We start from the raw sequence: 14,788 nt of genomic DNA, 5'->3' as shown, positions 1-14,788 counted from the left end.
CTACAGCGTCGTGCGACTCAGGGTAAGCAGGGGACTTATGTTGTTGGCTCTGTCCTCGTGAGTGCGTTGCAGCTGAAGGCCCTTCGCACGTTCCCTCCGGGGCCCCACGAACGCGAGAGGCGCCCGCGTGCGTGGAACGCGGCGAGCGCCGTCGCGCAAGTCCATGCCGATTGACAGCCAGGCAGCAGGTGCCTGATCGACGAGAGGCGTCAAGAGCTCCGGCGCGGCAACGCTCCCCGGGGGCCATGGGGAGAGCTCACGCTGCTGGCTTGGGAGCAGAGCCCTCGCCACCATTGCGGAGTAGCATCCAAGAGAGGGCAGCCAAGCCAACTGCACCGACAAACCAACCACACCTACACACCAACCGCACTGACACACCAACCACGCCCACACACCAACCACACACCAACCACACCCACAAACCAACCACCAACCACACACCAACCACAAAACAACCACCCACCAACCACACACTCACAAACCAACCACGCCTACACACCAACCGCACCCACACACCAACCACCAACCACACACCAACCACCAACCACACACCAACCACCAACCACACACCAACCACACACCAACCACCAACCACACACCAACCACACACCAACCACCAACCACACACCAACCACACACCAACCACACACCAACCACCAACCACACACCAACCACACACCAACCACACCCACACACCAACCACCAACCGCATCCACAAAACAACCGCCATCCAGACCGATGCAACCGACCTCACAAAGGTCCCGATGCTCATCTTGAGCGGCACCGCGGTTTGAGATGGAAACCTCAAGTCAGGGCGATGTGAGCTAAGAACCCCGTTGGGGGTTAACTCCTCTCACCGTTCTTCTGGGACCCGCGAGTAACGCTCTCTGAGAGGTCGACAGCGATCGTCTGATCTTATGCTGCCCTTGACGCTCCCGTCTTGAGTTGTGACGATGTCCCGATGTTATCAGCCACTGTCAGTTTTTGCCATCCACTTTTCTGCTTTACATCCACCCTCCCTGCTACAATCATTATTTCTCGACTAATGCTATCCCTGTGTGGGTTGCTAACACGGTGCAAGGGTCAGCACGCTGGACTTGCAGTCCAGCGGTCGCCTGTTCAATTTCGTCTCCCAGCAAGGTAGTTGTAGAAATGGTTCAAATGTCTTAAGTACACGCCCCCTCCCCCCACTCCAAGATTGTATGTGGTGGAGTGAAGTGTGGGTGCTCTCACATCTTCCAAGATGTCTGGACAGTGTGGAAGAATAGGCCAAACCCCCTCTCGGGGGGCTCTGCACGCCCGTCCACCAGCAGTTGTGTGAACAAGCCATCACAGGGCTGCACCGCTTTTGGCCTTTTTAGTTCGTTGTGTTTATTTCAACGTTTGGTGAAAAATTCTGGTCAGTAGTGCATTACTCATGGGTGGCCTTTTTCAGTTTTCTACTCCGTTCAAGGGCCTGTGGGCAAACCCTTGAGCAGATGTTGCCGGTCAAGAGCACTTGTGGAGGCTGGATGCTTTGCGTTCGAGGCATTTCGTGCCTCTGCATAGCAACGGCGAGTCGATGGGGGGGCCAGCGGACACTGCTGCCGCAGAAGCGGGGACGAGAACTGGCGTGAGAAGGACTTTTATTCCGACGGGCGCCAGTCCCCCTTGACCCGACTGGTGCCTCGAGCGCCGTTCACACTGGCTCGGCTAAATTTAGTGCGGTAATGAGCTGAGCTGTAAAAACCAATCAGTTTAAAAAAGAACCTTGCTCCGCTTACTCTGCGCAATCCGAGCGGATTTTTTTTTCAGCGCCGGAGCTGAAAAGTTCATTAAATGCCCGATTCACGTTTAAAGTGCCTGTATTTCTCCAGCGCTTCCCATTAAATCAGCCACGGATGTTTGAATGGAAGGACATTCTGCTACGGAGTTCTGTGCTGAGTGTAAACAAGGATGCACGCCTTCAAGGGGCGGCTGCGCCATTTGGCACAGCAACACAAACACTCGAAGGCAATGCCGACGCTGACAAGAGATGAGAAAGAGTGCAATTGTCAGAGACTGTTAAAAACAACATTTTCATGCAAGACGAGAAATGTACCTTCTATGAGTGATATGCAACGCACAATAAATGGTTCTCAACCACTGCATCTTACAGAAGCAGCATGGATACCATGCAGGATGTTTAATATGGGGAGGGACTCCAGAGCCTTGTTGCGGCAAAAAAACTCACCAACACGCAATATAAAACACATGCCTTGCTAACGCAGAACACACTGATACACATGCAACATGTGCCTTGCTAACACCTCATATCTGTGTGCTCTTCGTAACCCCGATTGGAAACATGACGCGAGCGTGGATCCACGGCTCACAATCAAGGAAAACAAACAGACGAAGGTAATGCGATGCCCTTCCCCTCACAATGCCAACCAACGCTAATCTGTCGACCGTTTCCCCCCTCCGCCCCCTTCCGTTCATCACGGCTGAGCCTGATCAGCCCGGGCCTCCACACGTCACCGCACGCGGCTTAAACGAGGGCCGATGCGTCGCGACGTCTCGCGCACCGCCGTCGTTGGCTCGAGCAACGCAGCCGGCACGGCCTCGTTTTCCCCTCTCCGCGACCGAACAATCGGCGTCAACGCCGGGGATGGAGGGCGAGTCGACGCGCCGAGAGACGGCGCGGCGGCGCGTGGGGACGACCGCTCGCCACCACCGTCATCGCTGTCGCCACGGAGCTGCACGCGCGTGCAAGAAGCGACTGCTGCTGCGGTGCTGCCAAACCACGTGGCTGTACGGTCCTCACCGACGCCGCACGCTGGATTGCACTGCAGGCCACGTGACTTTGTTCACCGGTTACTCGCCGGGTGGCTCACTGACCGCGTGCTACGCATTAACGATGACGGTTGTTATCTCTTTGTCAATCCACTGCTGGGTGATGGCGTGCCTTTCCACGCCGTGTCCATCATGCGAGGTGTTTGACCATAGTTTACCACGATGCTGTGATTCACATAAAAAAACACAACTGCAGAATGAACGGGAGGGGGCATAACCCCGCTCTTTGTCTGTTTTCTCTATTTCAGAAGCTGCCACAAGATGGCAGCAGAGACACCCCAGAGACCCAAACACATCTTGCCCGCAAAGCGTGAAATACCGGCCTCGACCACAGGAGGGCATCGCCGAGTCCCGACAAGAGCCAGGACCGGCTGTGACGGATGTGAAGACTCACGAGATATTCCCCCACGACAGCTGCTGACACCACGATGCGAGTACGATCCTGGGAAAAGCCAGGGCAGGTGGCAACTGTCGCGCGCGCTCGCTTGCCCATCTCACCTGGTGGCCCAGAAGTAGTGCAGGTGGTTCCAGCGGTCCTCCGTGCGTCCGAGCCTGTCCCTGATCTCGGCGGCGCGCGCCGCTCCGCTCGCCGCCACCAGCTGGTTGCCGAACGCCTGCAGCCGGGCCCAGCAGTCGCCCGCCGCCTCCACCTCGTCCTTGCACTCCTGGCGCGGAGCGCACGGCAAAACGCACGGCGGCAGCAGCAGCATCAGCACCGGCAGATCACAGCTCTGCAGATTCTGCAGATTGTCACATTTAACGCTTCCATGTTAAGGGTGCCGATGCATTAAATCTGTCCGCCCGTCCGTCCGTATGTCTGTGTTCAACTCGATAACTTTTTAATGTAATTAAAATTGTCCAAACATCCCCAAGGATATTGTTCGATATTGTTTTTCCCTTTATTAATGCTTTCCATCTCAGGTTGAAGGTATTAACTCTCTCTGCTTTTAACAAGAGGGAGGGGGCACGATAACTCTCATAAAGACGATTCGATACGAACGAGACTTACGTATTGCATTGTGTGGCTATTAGCAGGATCAAAAACGACTTTTTGAAAATGCACAAATGCATTTGTGCCCTGATAGCTATGTGTCGGCTTCAGCCCTGCTAATTCAATATGTGACCGAGCTGAGTGCTGATGTGTTTCCTGCTCGAAATAAGTGGATAGGGCCCTCAGGAAGGGACAGGTTCCTCTGTAGGGTGAAGCCGATGAGCAAACGACCGGGAATGGGACCGATCTCGTCAATACCTAAAGCTAGGCTGGGTTGAGCCTGGAGAGTGCTTCTATGGACGACCACCATGTACAACAGGTGATACAGGCTGTGGGGCCGTATGCTGTGCACAGCAGCAACATCCACCGTTACACCGTTAATCTATATCCCCACCGGCACAAACTCACGCTGACCAGCGTGGTGAAGTGTGGTCAAAATGAGCCCCCCTGGCCAGACCCGCAGGGTGTAGGGAGGCCCACGTCCGGAGGCCTCACCTTCTCGAGCCAGCCCAGCGTCTCCTCCAGGCTGCCCTCGCCTCCGCGCGACACCGCCTGCTCCAGGCGCACGAGCCACTCGCAGAGCCGCGAGTCGCGCCTCGCAAACGTCTCCCACTCCTCGTGCCGCTCCGACGCGCAGCGCGACAGCCGACTCACCTGCACGCCCCGGCGGGCATACACGCGCGCAGAGTTGTCACGAGCGACACGAGTTCGATTCCCGCTCACGGCCAACACCAGTGACAATTATCTGAACCGGTCTGGGGTCTTCCTTAGGTCGACTCAGCCTCAAATGAGTACCTGGTGCGGTGTGTAAACATTGCCACTAGGGAGACAAAGGCGGTCGGGCGTGGTGCTGGCCACCCACCCACCCCCTCGTGTACCGTTCCGGCCTTCATAGGTGCTCGCTAACAGCACTTGCCCCAACAGTCTGTTAAAGGCTATACGGGGGTTCTTTGTTTGGTGGTCACCTCTCGGGGGCACTCAACGTAATTTTTTTGCTTAAACGAGGACTCATTTCCTATTTACAAAGATGACCCAGTGGTGGAAATCTTCCCATTCCTGTGGCAGGGGCGAGACTATTTGTAAGAAAACCGATGATGAATTTCCCACGAAGTGGAACTCGTTTGATCTTTGTTGTTCTTCCCCCGCACCTCCAATGAGCACGGTTGGCCATGTACGGTGCGAAAGAAGCTCGACATACTGACGTTGACGCGGGATGATGGGCCGAGTCAACCCCCAAATAGGATTACCGATAGTCAGACGCGCGCTCTACCGCTGAGCCACCTGGCTGTGTGCCATCGGCAAAAAAACTCTGCGCAAGATGAGAGAAACAGATGTAGACTAGAGATAGAGGTGTAGTGTTACAAGAGAATTGTAGACAAAGATTTAGTGAGATGAGAGAAAATAAATGCAGATATGATAGGGATGAAAGGGACTAATTCGATGTTTAGATTGGCTGGTTATGTTTACAGTATAATTCGAATTTGAGCTGATGCACTCCTTGAGCTGCTTGGGGCACCAAGCATTTGCTTGGTCAGCCAGAAACTTCCTCTTCAACCGAATAGGAAGCTCCCAGGACGTGGAACAAAACGTTGGACACGACGCCTAACGTCACGCAGCGCGACCCCGAAAACCAGACGTATTCAGAACGCCGTAACGCTCTTTCCTGCCGCCTGCCGCGGGGGTGTGGCCCCTCACCTGGTCCTGCAGCTCGGCCCACTGCCAGCGCACGCCGGCCACGCGGGCCTCCGCCAGCGCGCGGTCCTTCGTCCGACGCCGGCAGCTCCAGGGAAGAGCACGGCCCCTCCGGCCCCTCCAACCCCTCCAGCTCCTCGGTGCACTCGCCCACCAGCTGCCCCAGCTCCTGGGGACACGGCGCAGCGTCACGTCTCCGTTGGCCACGGCGCCACACTCAACGGCAGGCCGGCACAGGCGCTCGCGGCGCAGGAAAAGATTTTCTTGAAATATTTCGAGAGGATAATTTTCAACCTAAGCTAATTGGCCGTGTCGGGCGGTGGCGGGTTTAACGATGCATTTATATTTACGAGATCTAACCCCCAAAAAATCTTTATTACGGATAACGTTGGTCGCGAAAGTCGAGGTGTTAAACTGAAATATTTCACTCTGCTGTTGATTAATACATCGCAAGCACGTGATGACACGGGCACGAACATTGAAAGATAATAATAGCTTCATTTAAATATAACGTCATTCATGCTAATAGCATCCGATAATGCTGTACATTAATAATATATAAGGACCAAATCCCATATACACCCACTACCAAGCAAATTAAAACCCGACTACCAAGTAAAAAAAATAAACAAATTAAGATAATGAACACCGTTCGTTCACTGGCGGCCCGCCACAGTCTCGCCACTATGACGGATGCCGAGTCGGCATTCATCGTGCTGAGTCGGCGTTCATTGTGCCGAGTCGGCAATCATCATGTTATGATTGGTGTGGTGGCGGTGTTCGTCTCGTCTCCACGCGCACCCTGCACTGCTGCTGCTGCTCCTGCAGCTCCGGTTCTTGTGATGGCAGCAGCAGCAGGAAGAGCCTCTCCTGCAGCAGGGCCTGCTTCTCCAAAGAGCCCTCCAGCACGCACTCCCAGCCCTCCCTCTCCTGCTCGGCCACGCATTCATACACACGCACACAAAGATCCCCCGCATAGCCTTAAAAGACCGTCGGAGCAAGTGCCTTTAGCGAACACACGCGTACGCGCACGCACGCAAACAGACGCACGCACACATGCACGATAGCGGCGGGGGGGCAGGGGGCTTCAAGAAACTTGCACCATTGTTTCAACTGCTGCGCTGGGAGATGGAACCGGCGACCACTTGGATCGCGAGCTAAGCGTGCCGAGCCACCGCGTCGCGCCATCGCACAGTGGCAGCATCCGCAACCACAGCAGCCAACGCCGAGTTGCAGAGGAGCCCCGCCGCGGCAATGCGTGCGAGGCAAAAACTCTTGGCCAGATTAAGAAGCCGACGATTCAATTAACGACGCACCCGGACCACCGCCCGGCAGACGCATCGCAGCAATTACGCGCGATTAATTAATTCTGCGGGGAGGCCACTGCGTGCGATGAGCGCTCTGGCGAGAGTAAACAGGCACACGCGTTTTGCCGCTCGTTTGCGTTCAAAGCGAGCTGCGATTTTAATTAAATATACAAGACGAGCAATCCGGCTGAATTATTCATTCAGCCAGCTTGGCATGAAAGCGAGTTTTTTGAGATTTGGCCACGCGTCCTCGCGCATCTTCAGAGGCCCTCCGTTTACCGCGGGGGGAGGACGTGGACGGACGCCACGACCACAACAACAGACGGCGGTTGCAGGAATACCCTGCAGAGCCTACAGAGTGACGCTCTACTGGACAGTCAAAGGACTGGCATTGCCATTGATATAGGAACACACAGTTGAGTACGATTTTGTTGAATGTGTGATAGTACATAATTGGGAATTAAAATGATTAAACTCCCTTTAACATGAATTTCAGATCGTGTCGTAAGTAATTCCACTTAAAATGCTCCCGTTTAAAACAAGTGCCGGGTTTTACCGGAGATTTCCTGTGATTCAATCACGATATATTTTTTGTGGGGTTAGGGTTGCGTAACATGGTCTCGTGGTGGTGCTTTCTCTGCTTCTTGGGAAGGTTCGTGGTTCGAGTCCGGCCGGCCACCCTGGCTAACACTGCGGCTGTATCAACCTTTACAGGTCCCGCGATGTCAATCGTCAGAGTAGGCCACTGTGTTGCCCGTGTTATGGTCGACATTTAAAAAATTACCTGCAAGAAAAAATAATCTCAATTGGGATCTCACATACACACTTGTGTGTGTAAAACTCCCAAACCCGCTGAGTTGTGATGTGGCCAGGAGATATCAGCACCACCAGAGCAAGTGGAATTGATTAAAGGGTCCCCCAAATACTTGTCAGACCTAACTGCGGAAAGTATTTGCAAAAACAAAAGCGTGGTATGCCCTGACTGCGCGATGGAAAGCGTTACGTAATCCACGCGGTGTCTCCAAACTCGATAGGATCGCTGCAGACACCTCCCATTGCTCTGCGCTCCCTGGCCTCCCCCCCCTCCCCCCCGCCACACACGGCACCTGCAAGCTGCACGTGAGCCGCTGATGAAGGATGTGCAGACGAAGCCCGGCCTGCTTCCACCGCTCGTGTGCGGCAACAACCTCGTGGCGCAGGCGGCCTCGCGCCGCCGGCTCCAGCTGTAGCGCCGCGGCCGTGGCAGCGGCCTCCAGTGCTGTCCCTCGGCCGCCCAGCGTGCGCTGCGTGGCGCGCGTCACGGCCTGCGGCACGCACGGCACGCGGTACGGTCGTGGATGGGGCGGGGTGCAGAGGGAATCGTCCACGGGTCGGGGATTTCATCTCCAGTGCCAAGACCCCGGGGTTTGATTTATCACCGAATATCTCCGCGGGTCGCTGCTGGAAAGGCTGGAATAGGTGGCACGTGACCTGAGTAGCCGCAGCCGTCGCGAGAGGTACGCTGGACGCGGCGTGCCGCGTGCGGAAATATTTCCCAGGTCGCTGGTAGGCCAGGTCAGGCCCGGCTGAAATTAAGCTGCTGGTCATCCAGTCAATGTTTGTCAATCCATTTCTGGATGAGGGCCTTACAACACCCTGCGGATAATGGGAGTTTTTTTTATCCTTATTTCACCACGTTGGTGAGTGCGCATAGTATTGTACAATAATTTATCTTGGTGCGTTTCTCTTTGTTGCCCGCGACAGTCGACAATGCCTGTGCTATGCACAGTGGTCGCCCACGCAAGCACTTTCCAGGCTCACACCTGCTTAAGCTTCCGAGATCTGACGAGATTTGGTGCATTCCCCCCTGATTTCACCAACCCACAGTGACCAGTGTGGTGAAGTATGTTCAAATAACACCCCAGCCTCTCGACCAGCAAGGGGCTGACAAGAGGCCTGTGTGTGTTCCACATGTAGGCACAAGCAGGATTAGCCCTTGAGATCTAGGGAGGGTTGTATTTATGTACCCGGCACACCACATCAAGTATATTTCTTCCGATGACTGCGGCCACCAGCCACGTGACTACTGAAAAGGCTGCACCTGTACCTGTACGGACGTGTACACGTACGGACGTGTACACGTACGGACCACAGGAACAAGTAAGGTTAAGCGGCGGCTGAGGGCCGCCTCCCGTTCCACCTGGCAGCTCTGGGCGGGCCGTACCTCCGTGTCCTCCAGGAGCAGGGCCACCCGCGAGTGGGAGAGGCCGGAGCTGCACCGCTCCAGCTCCGTCACCTCGGCCTCCAGCCGGTGCAGAGCGTCACGCGCGGCAGCGCCCGCCTCAAGGTAGCGGCGCCACGAGGCGGTGCGGCGCGCCAGCTCCTCCCTCGCGTGTCGCGTGCGCCGCACCGCGCCGCGCCACACCACAGCCAGCAGCGCCAGCTTGGACCCGAGCGTCGAGCTGCGTGGCGAGAGGCGGCACGCGTGTGAGCATTGACGGCGGTGCTGCGCTCCATTTGTCTGAAATCGAGCTCTGAGAAATAAAATATCGGTTTGGCTGTCACGTGACGAACATTTCTCTCACGATGCAGGGAGAGTGCTGCCCCCTACGCTGCCATTGGTTGCAGTCTAAATGGTTTTAATAATAATAAGTTAAAATATGTTTTTATATTGCCAAGCACATTAAGATGATTTGGGCAAAGCACTGAATGTACTCGATTTTGATCGTAGATGCGCAGCGTTGCCACGTGTGCGCGAGTGCCGGGTAGTCCCTGCGTGTCCTCCTTGCCCAGCGTACCGGTCCGCTGCCCGCCCGCTCTCGAGCAGCTCCCGGCCCTCCCGCACGACCTCCTGCACAAGCGCCTGCTGACTCAGCACCTTCACCAGGAGGCACTGGACACAACCACCACCACCACCACCACCGTCGTCCCCCAGTATCAATCCACTGTTCGAATTAACGAACGTGCCGCCAACTCAAAGCCCGATCCCCCCCTTCTTAGGATCGCTTCTGCTGCTGTTGATACCATCCTGGAATCTCACCCAGATCCGGAAGGATGCTGCTAGCCAACAGAGTGGATCAACGGGGACGTCCACAATAAACGCCTCATTCCAAAGCCAGACATTATCGCACCTCCTGGCTTCGAAATGCCTCAAAGACACTGGTGGAACCATCAACCACATCAGAACATAAACGGGCTTTATGAAGGCCTGTTAATCAAAAGATCAACAGCCTTTCATAAAGCCTGTGGATGTTCTGGTATGTACATCTCCTTCATAAATTGAATATTTAAGACACAGGCCACAGCAGTGCAATTGTGGCCATGCAACCCAAAGTATGGACCATATAGTAAACCCATAGCAACCCACAGAGACGTAGAAACACACAGACATACACAGAAACCCATGGAGATACATTCAACACAAGCCACAGTGTGATTGTGGCCAAGCGACCCAAACTTTGGGCCATATAGTGAACCACTGTAGTTGGTTCTCCTTCAACGGAGAAAGACCAAAACACCTCTCTGCGGAAACCCCTTGTGGCTAACAGACCTCGACATTGGCATTTCGCTCCTGAACATATTGCCATCACGAGAATAGAATCCACTATTGGATGAATGATTTCAGAATCCACCCTCAGGACATTCTGATGAAGTCTCAGCCACCGCCACCACCACCGCCACCACCGCCGCGAACATCTTGCCACAGGCTTTCACGTCAAAATAAAATCTACGCATCCTCGCACCTCCACGGTCCTCTGCCGCTCCAGCAGATTGTCGTAGCGCTCGCCGAGCGCCGTCGCGTCGCCGGCGTCGGGACGCTCCCCGTGGCGGTCGAGCGGGGACGAGCGCTCGCCGGGCGTGGCGAGGTCCACGCGAGGAGCGGCCTGCCCGTTCTCCTTGGCGTGGCGGCCGTCCTCCAGGCCGGGAGCCTCCTCTACGTCCAGGCTCTGCTCCATCTCCAGGAGGAGCCTCTTCCAGCACCTGCACTTCTCCACGAAGCTCCGTCGCTGCAGCCACTGGCCCTGTTGCTGGCTGCAGAATGGGGCGGGGGGCGCAGAGGTACAATGATGACGACGACGATGATGACGGTAATGAAGATGCAGCCGGACGCCATCAGGGCAAAGCAACGCGTGCAAAACTTCGGGCGTCACGACGAACAACGTGCGGTGGCGCGACCCCGAAGACGCGTCCCGGAACCGAACGTCATCAAATGATCCTCGTTTGTTTCTTTTGTGATGGACAGGCGCTGATGTCTCTGTGTTCGACAGTGGAGAAAACTACTCATCCTGTAGATACTGCCTGACTCCATACTCTTTGGTTCTTTCGGTAAAGTCACGTAGGTAGAAAAAAGAATAAATCACGACGTTTCGATCGCAACACAAGCGACCGTCTTCAGATGAGACTGTCTTCAGGTGAGAGCTCGAAACGTCGTGATCTATTTCTACCTACGTGACTTTATCGAAAGAACCAAAGAGTATGGATTCCTGCAGTCACGAAAGCTTCAAATCAAGATTGACCGACGCATCGAGACATGAGCGCTGCTATTAATTATGGCTGGGAATTCACTTCAGATCTCCCCTTTCACAGCGCAGTGTGATCACCACCAAAGACAAAGATCCCACCTATAGCTTTAACAAACTGTTGGGGCAAGTGCTGTTAGCGAGCACCTATTTAGGCCGGCACAGCACACGAGGGGGTGTGTGGCCAGCACCACGCCCGGCCGCCTTTGCCTCCCCGTTGTTTACACAACGCACCAGGTACTCATTTGAGACTGAGTAGACCTAGGGGAGACCCAGGGCCGATTCAGGTAATCGTCACTGGTGTTGGAATCTAACTCGGATCCCCGGGTTCATAGGGCGGCGCGCTAACTGCTACACTACCGCTCCCCACACAGCCACCCACACATACACACCCACACAAACAAACCTTGATGTGAGTGCAGCTTGCGAGACAGTGCGGTGCCAGCGCGCGGACAGCGCTCGCAGGTGCTGCGCATCGCTGCCGTCCAGCAGGAGCTGGCGCCCATCCGCTCGCGCCGCCTCCAGCGCCGGCACCGCTGCCGCCAGACTCAGCAGCTGCAGCTGAAGCGGAATCGTCGGGGGGAGCCCGGGAGGCACGGGGGGTGCAGGGGGTGGCACCGAGCGATCAAGGTCACGGGGGTCGCGGTTATTGCTGCTACCGAACCTCAGGGAGCCACTTGGAACCGTTTAATGTGACAGCACAATACTGCCTGTGAGAGAGTCCACGTACAGCCCTCTTGGCAATCCGCCGCTGAATGAGGGCCTCCCCATGCCGTGCGAGGTCGTGGGAGTTATTTGGCTAGCGCGTGTGGTTGTAGACGGATTTTGCCGCAATGCCCTCTGCTGACCGCAACGTAGCAAACTCAACAGCCTATCGCACCTTTTTACGCATGTGGTTGTCGCCCATCCACACACTATCCAGGCTCAACTCCTGCTCAGCTTCCGAGATCTGCCGAGATCGGGCGCATTCCAGGAGATCTTGAGCATGCATTCACAACGCGCGAGCGATCGGAATCCTACGGCAGTCCACCGGTGGGTAGATGTCGGGAACTCGCTTGGGTACGTGCATTTCGCCTATATTTGCATACGCGTGCGTGGCTCGCTAGCGACAGGCGAACACGTGCGGAACACATGCGGACGCCGGACCCTGCGTTGGCACCTTAATCTCCGCTGCGCGGCCGTGCGCTCCTCCGGGCTCCCCGGGAGGACGGGCGTCGTGCCGCTCGCTCCCCAGCACCGCCTCGGCCTCCTCCACCACGGCCCCCAGCGCCCGCAGGCCATCCACAAGGCCCCGGTGGACGCTGCTGCCATGCTGCAGGAGAGACGCAAGGGTTGGGGCCGAACCCCCACGTGGGACAGACCGGCGTCGCCACGCTGGCGGCACCTCTGGACTAACAAGCGGGCTCGAGGCTCGTCTTTCTTATTTGCCTGCGGCGCTGTGTAAGGGCAGCGGTGTGGCGCGGTGGTGACACTGTAGCTCGCAGCAAGAAGCCCCTGGGTTAGACTCCTAACTCCGTGCGGAGCTTGGACTTTCTCCCCCGCTTCTGCATGGGTTTCCTCTGGGTTCTCTGGTTTCCTTCCATCGGTGGTATTGACTAAAATATCCCAATGCTAAAACATCACTTGCAAATTACTTAATTTGGATCACACACAGCAGCAGCAACATGCGAAAACTCAGCAGGACCCTCTTGAAACAGAGTAGCGATTTCGATGATAATGATGATGATAATCAAGCCACGCCGGTACCTGCAGTGCGAGCCGGCTGGAGCGCAGCGAGCGCCGCACACGGCCCAGCCGGTGGGTGAGGGCCCCCCCCTCCAGCCGGGCGGGGGCCACGGCCGTGGGGCCCGTGCGCTGGCTCAGCTCGTCCGCGCGGGCCGAGAGGGTCGCCAGCGAGCTCTCTGCGGCATCGGCGCCGGCCTCCATCTCCTAGCGGGGCCCAGCAACAGAGACAGAAATGTACACCACCCCTTGGAGGCTCGCCAGCCATCCTGGCTTTCCCAAAACCGCGTTTCGGACCGTTGCTGACCATTCCGGCGGAAACAAAGCACTTTGTTGCCAGTCGAGTCAAGTCATGGTTAGTTTTGTTTACACAAGTGGTGCCCTTCTGGCACAAATCTGCCACTCAAAGCACTATCATCGCATTAACACTCAAACTCAACATGAAATTAGAAAGATTCTAAACCATGATAAAACATATATTTATTTACAAACTATCTATTTGGGCAAGTGCAAGAGATGAGTTGTTGAGTGTGCGGATTGCTTGTTGGGGGTTGTCCCAGAGGTTGTGCTGCTGTGACTGAGAAAGCTCTGTCCAGCGCCGTGCTCCGTGTGTTTTGTTGTTGTTGGTGGTTGGAGTCGGAGGAGGTGGAGCGTTTGCGTTGTCGGTGTCACCTGGCACTTGGAGAGCCAGCTGTGGGCCTCCTCCAGTGGCAGGTCCCAGGGGGAGACGGTCGCCCCCAGCGTGGCGGCCTCCTCCTCCAGGCGTGACAGCGAGCCGAGGGCCGCCGCCTTCGATGCCCCCAGTGCCGCCCAAAGCTCCCGCAGCTCGGCGGCCCGGGCGCGGCCCTCTGTGAGGGCCCGCTCCAGCTCCTCCAGGCTGCGCGCCGCGTGGAGAGACAGCGGAGTTTTAAAACGAAACTATTTTCACATTATCAGGTGAGGCCCAATGAGCTATGTAGCTCTTTTTCAGAAGCGACCTGGCCATCACAAATGGTAGCTGAAGGAAGTGGCTTATCATGTGGAAATGTATAACAGCCAAATCCTCAAGAACTGCTTTTTGTGTTTGGTTTGTTGTCCTTCCCCTGCATATCCGATTAAAACTATTGGCTAAGTATGGTGCAAAACAAGTTCAAAATACATATATATTCAAGGCATGTTTCTAAATGTGGAGGGAAAAAAACTCTAAATATACAACAGGCGTCAGTGTCGGGATCAAACCCACAACCTTCCTCCGTACCAGACGAGGTAGGATAATATCTTTCCACAACAACAACTATAATCGTTGAAGTTTTCACCAAACAAAGCCTCAGTGTCAGAAGGGTCCTCACAAGTGTTTTTCCGCAGGGGGCGATGTTGCTGCTGTGTTGGATCCCAATTGAGTGATATGCAGGTTATGTTTCAGCATGGGGATATGTTTTTTTGGCCAATACTGGCTACATTATGTGTGTGTGTGTGTTGTTTTTAGCTATGGTAGGAAACTGGAGAATCCAGAGGAAACCCATGCAAAACAGGGGGAGAACATACAAACTCTGCACAGACAGGCGCTTAAGTTGGGAATAAAACAAAGCAGCCTTAGGCTGTGAGGCACGGGTGCCACCACTACACCACCCTTCAGCCCCAATAGCTGCAGTAGGATTATTCCGTTGGACTATGACCGATTCACCCAGAATGCACCTCGTCTCACCAACTACACCACCACCACAGGTGCTCGCTAACCGATTGGCCGTCATACCACTGTGCGATTCGCAGTTAAGTCCTCGGAG

The 14,788-nt window shown here is 55.5% G+C and overlaps 1 protein-coding gene across 2 annotated transcripts in view; it reads right to left on the bottom strand.

Annotated features, from left to right (window-relative positions):
* LOC133342267 (nesprin-1-like) overlaps nt 1-14,788 on the bottom strand; it is a 71,177-nt gene that overhangs the window by 19,126 nt on the left and 37,263 nt on the right. For both annotated transcript variants that reach the window (XM_061551316.1, XM_061551317.1), the window contains 12 exons: nt 13,698-13,902; nt 13,050-13,232; nt 12,463-12,615; nt 11,710-11,864; nt 10,527-10,815; nt 9,582-9,676; nt 9,008-9,245; nt 7,911-8,108; nt 6,299-6,427; nt 5,501-5,666; nt 4,301-4,459; nt 3,313-3,479 (listed from right to left, as the gene is read on the bottom strand). In XM_061551316.1, the coding sequence (XP_061407300.1) occupies nt 3,313-3,479; nt 4,301-4,459; nt 5,501-5,666; nt 6,299-6,427; nt 7,911-8,108; nt 9,008-9,245; nt 9,582-9,676; nt 10,527-10,815; nt 11,710-11,864; nt 12,463-12,615; nt 13,050-13,232; nt 13,698-13,902 (2,137 nt within the window). The remainder of the gene's footprint in view (nt 1-3,312; nt 3,480-4,300; nt 4,460-5,500; nt 5,667-6,298; nt 6,428-7,910; nt 8,109-9,007; nt 9,246-9,581; nt 9,677-10,526; nt 10,816-11,709; nt 11,865-12,462; nt 12,616-13,049; nt 13,233-13,697; nt 13,903-14,788) is intronic.

The sequence above is a fragment of the Lethenteron reissneri genome, chromosome 14 (genome assembly GCF_015708825.2).
Source record: "Lethenteron reissneri isolate LAM-NWPU_2019-01 chromosome 14, ASM1570882v1, whole genome shotgun sequence".
Taxonomy (NCBI): Eukaryota; Metazoa; Chordata; class Hyperoartia; order Petromyzontiformes; family Petromyzontidae; genus Lethenteron; species Lethenteron reissneri.
Note: the sequence above shows the minus strand (reverse complement) of the source record. Positions and strands in the feature narration are given on the sequence as shown.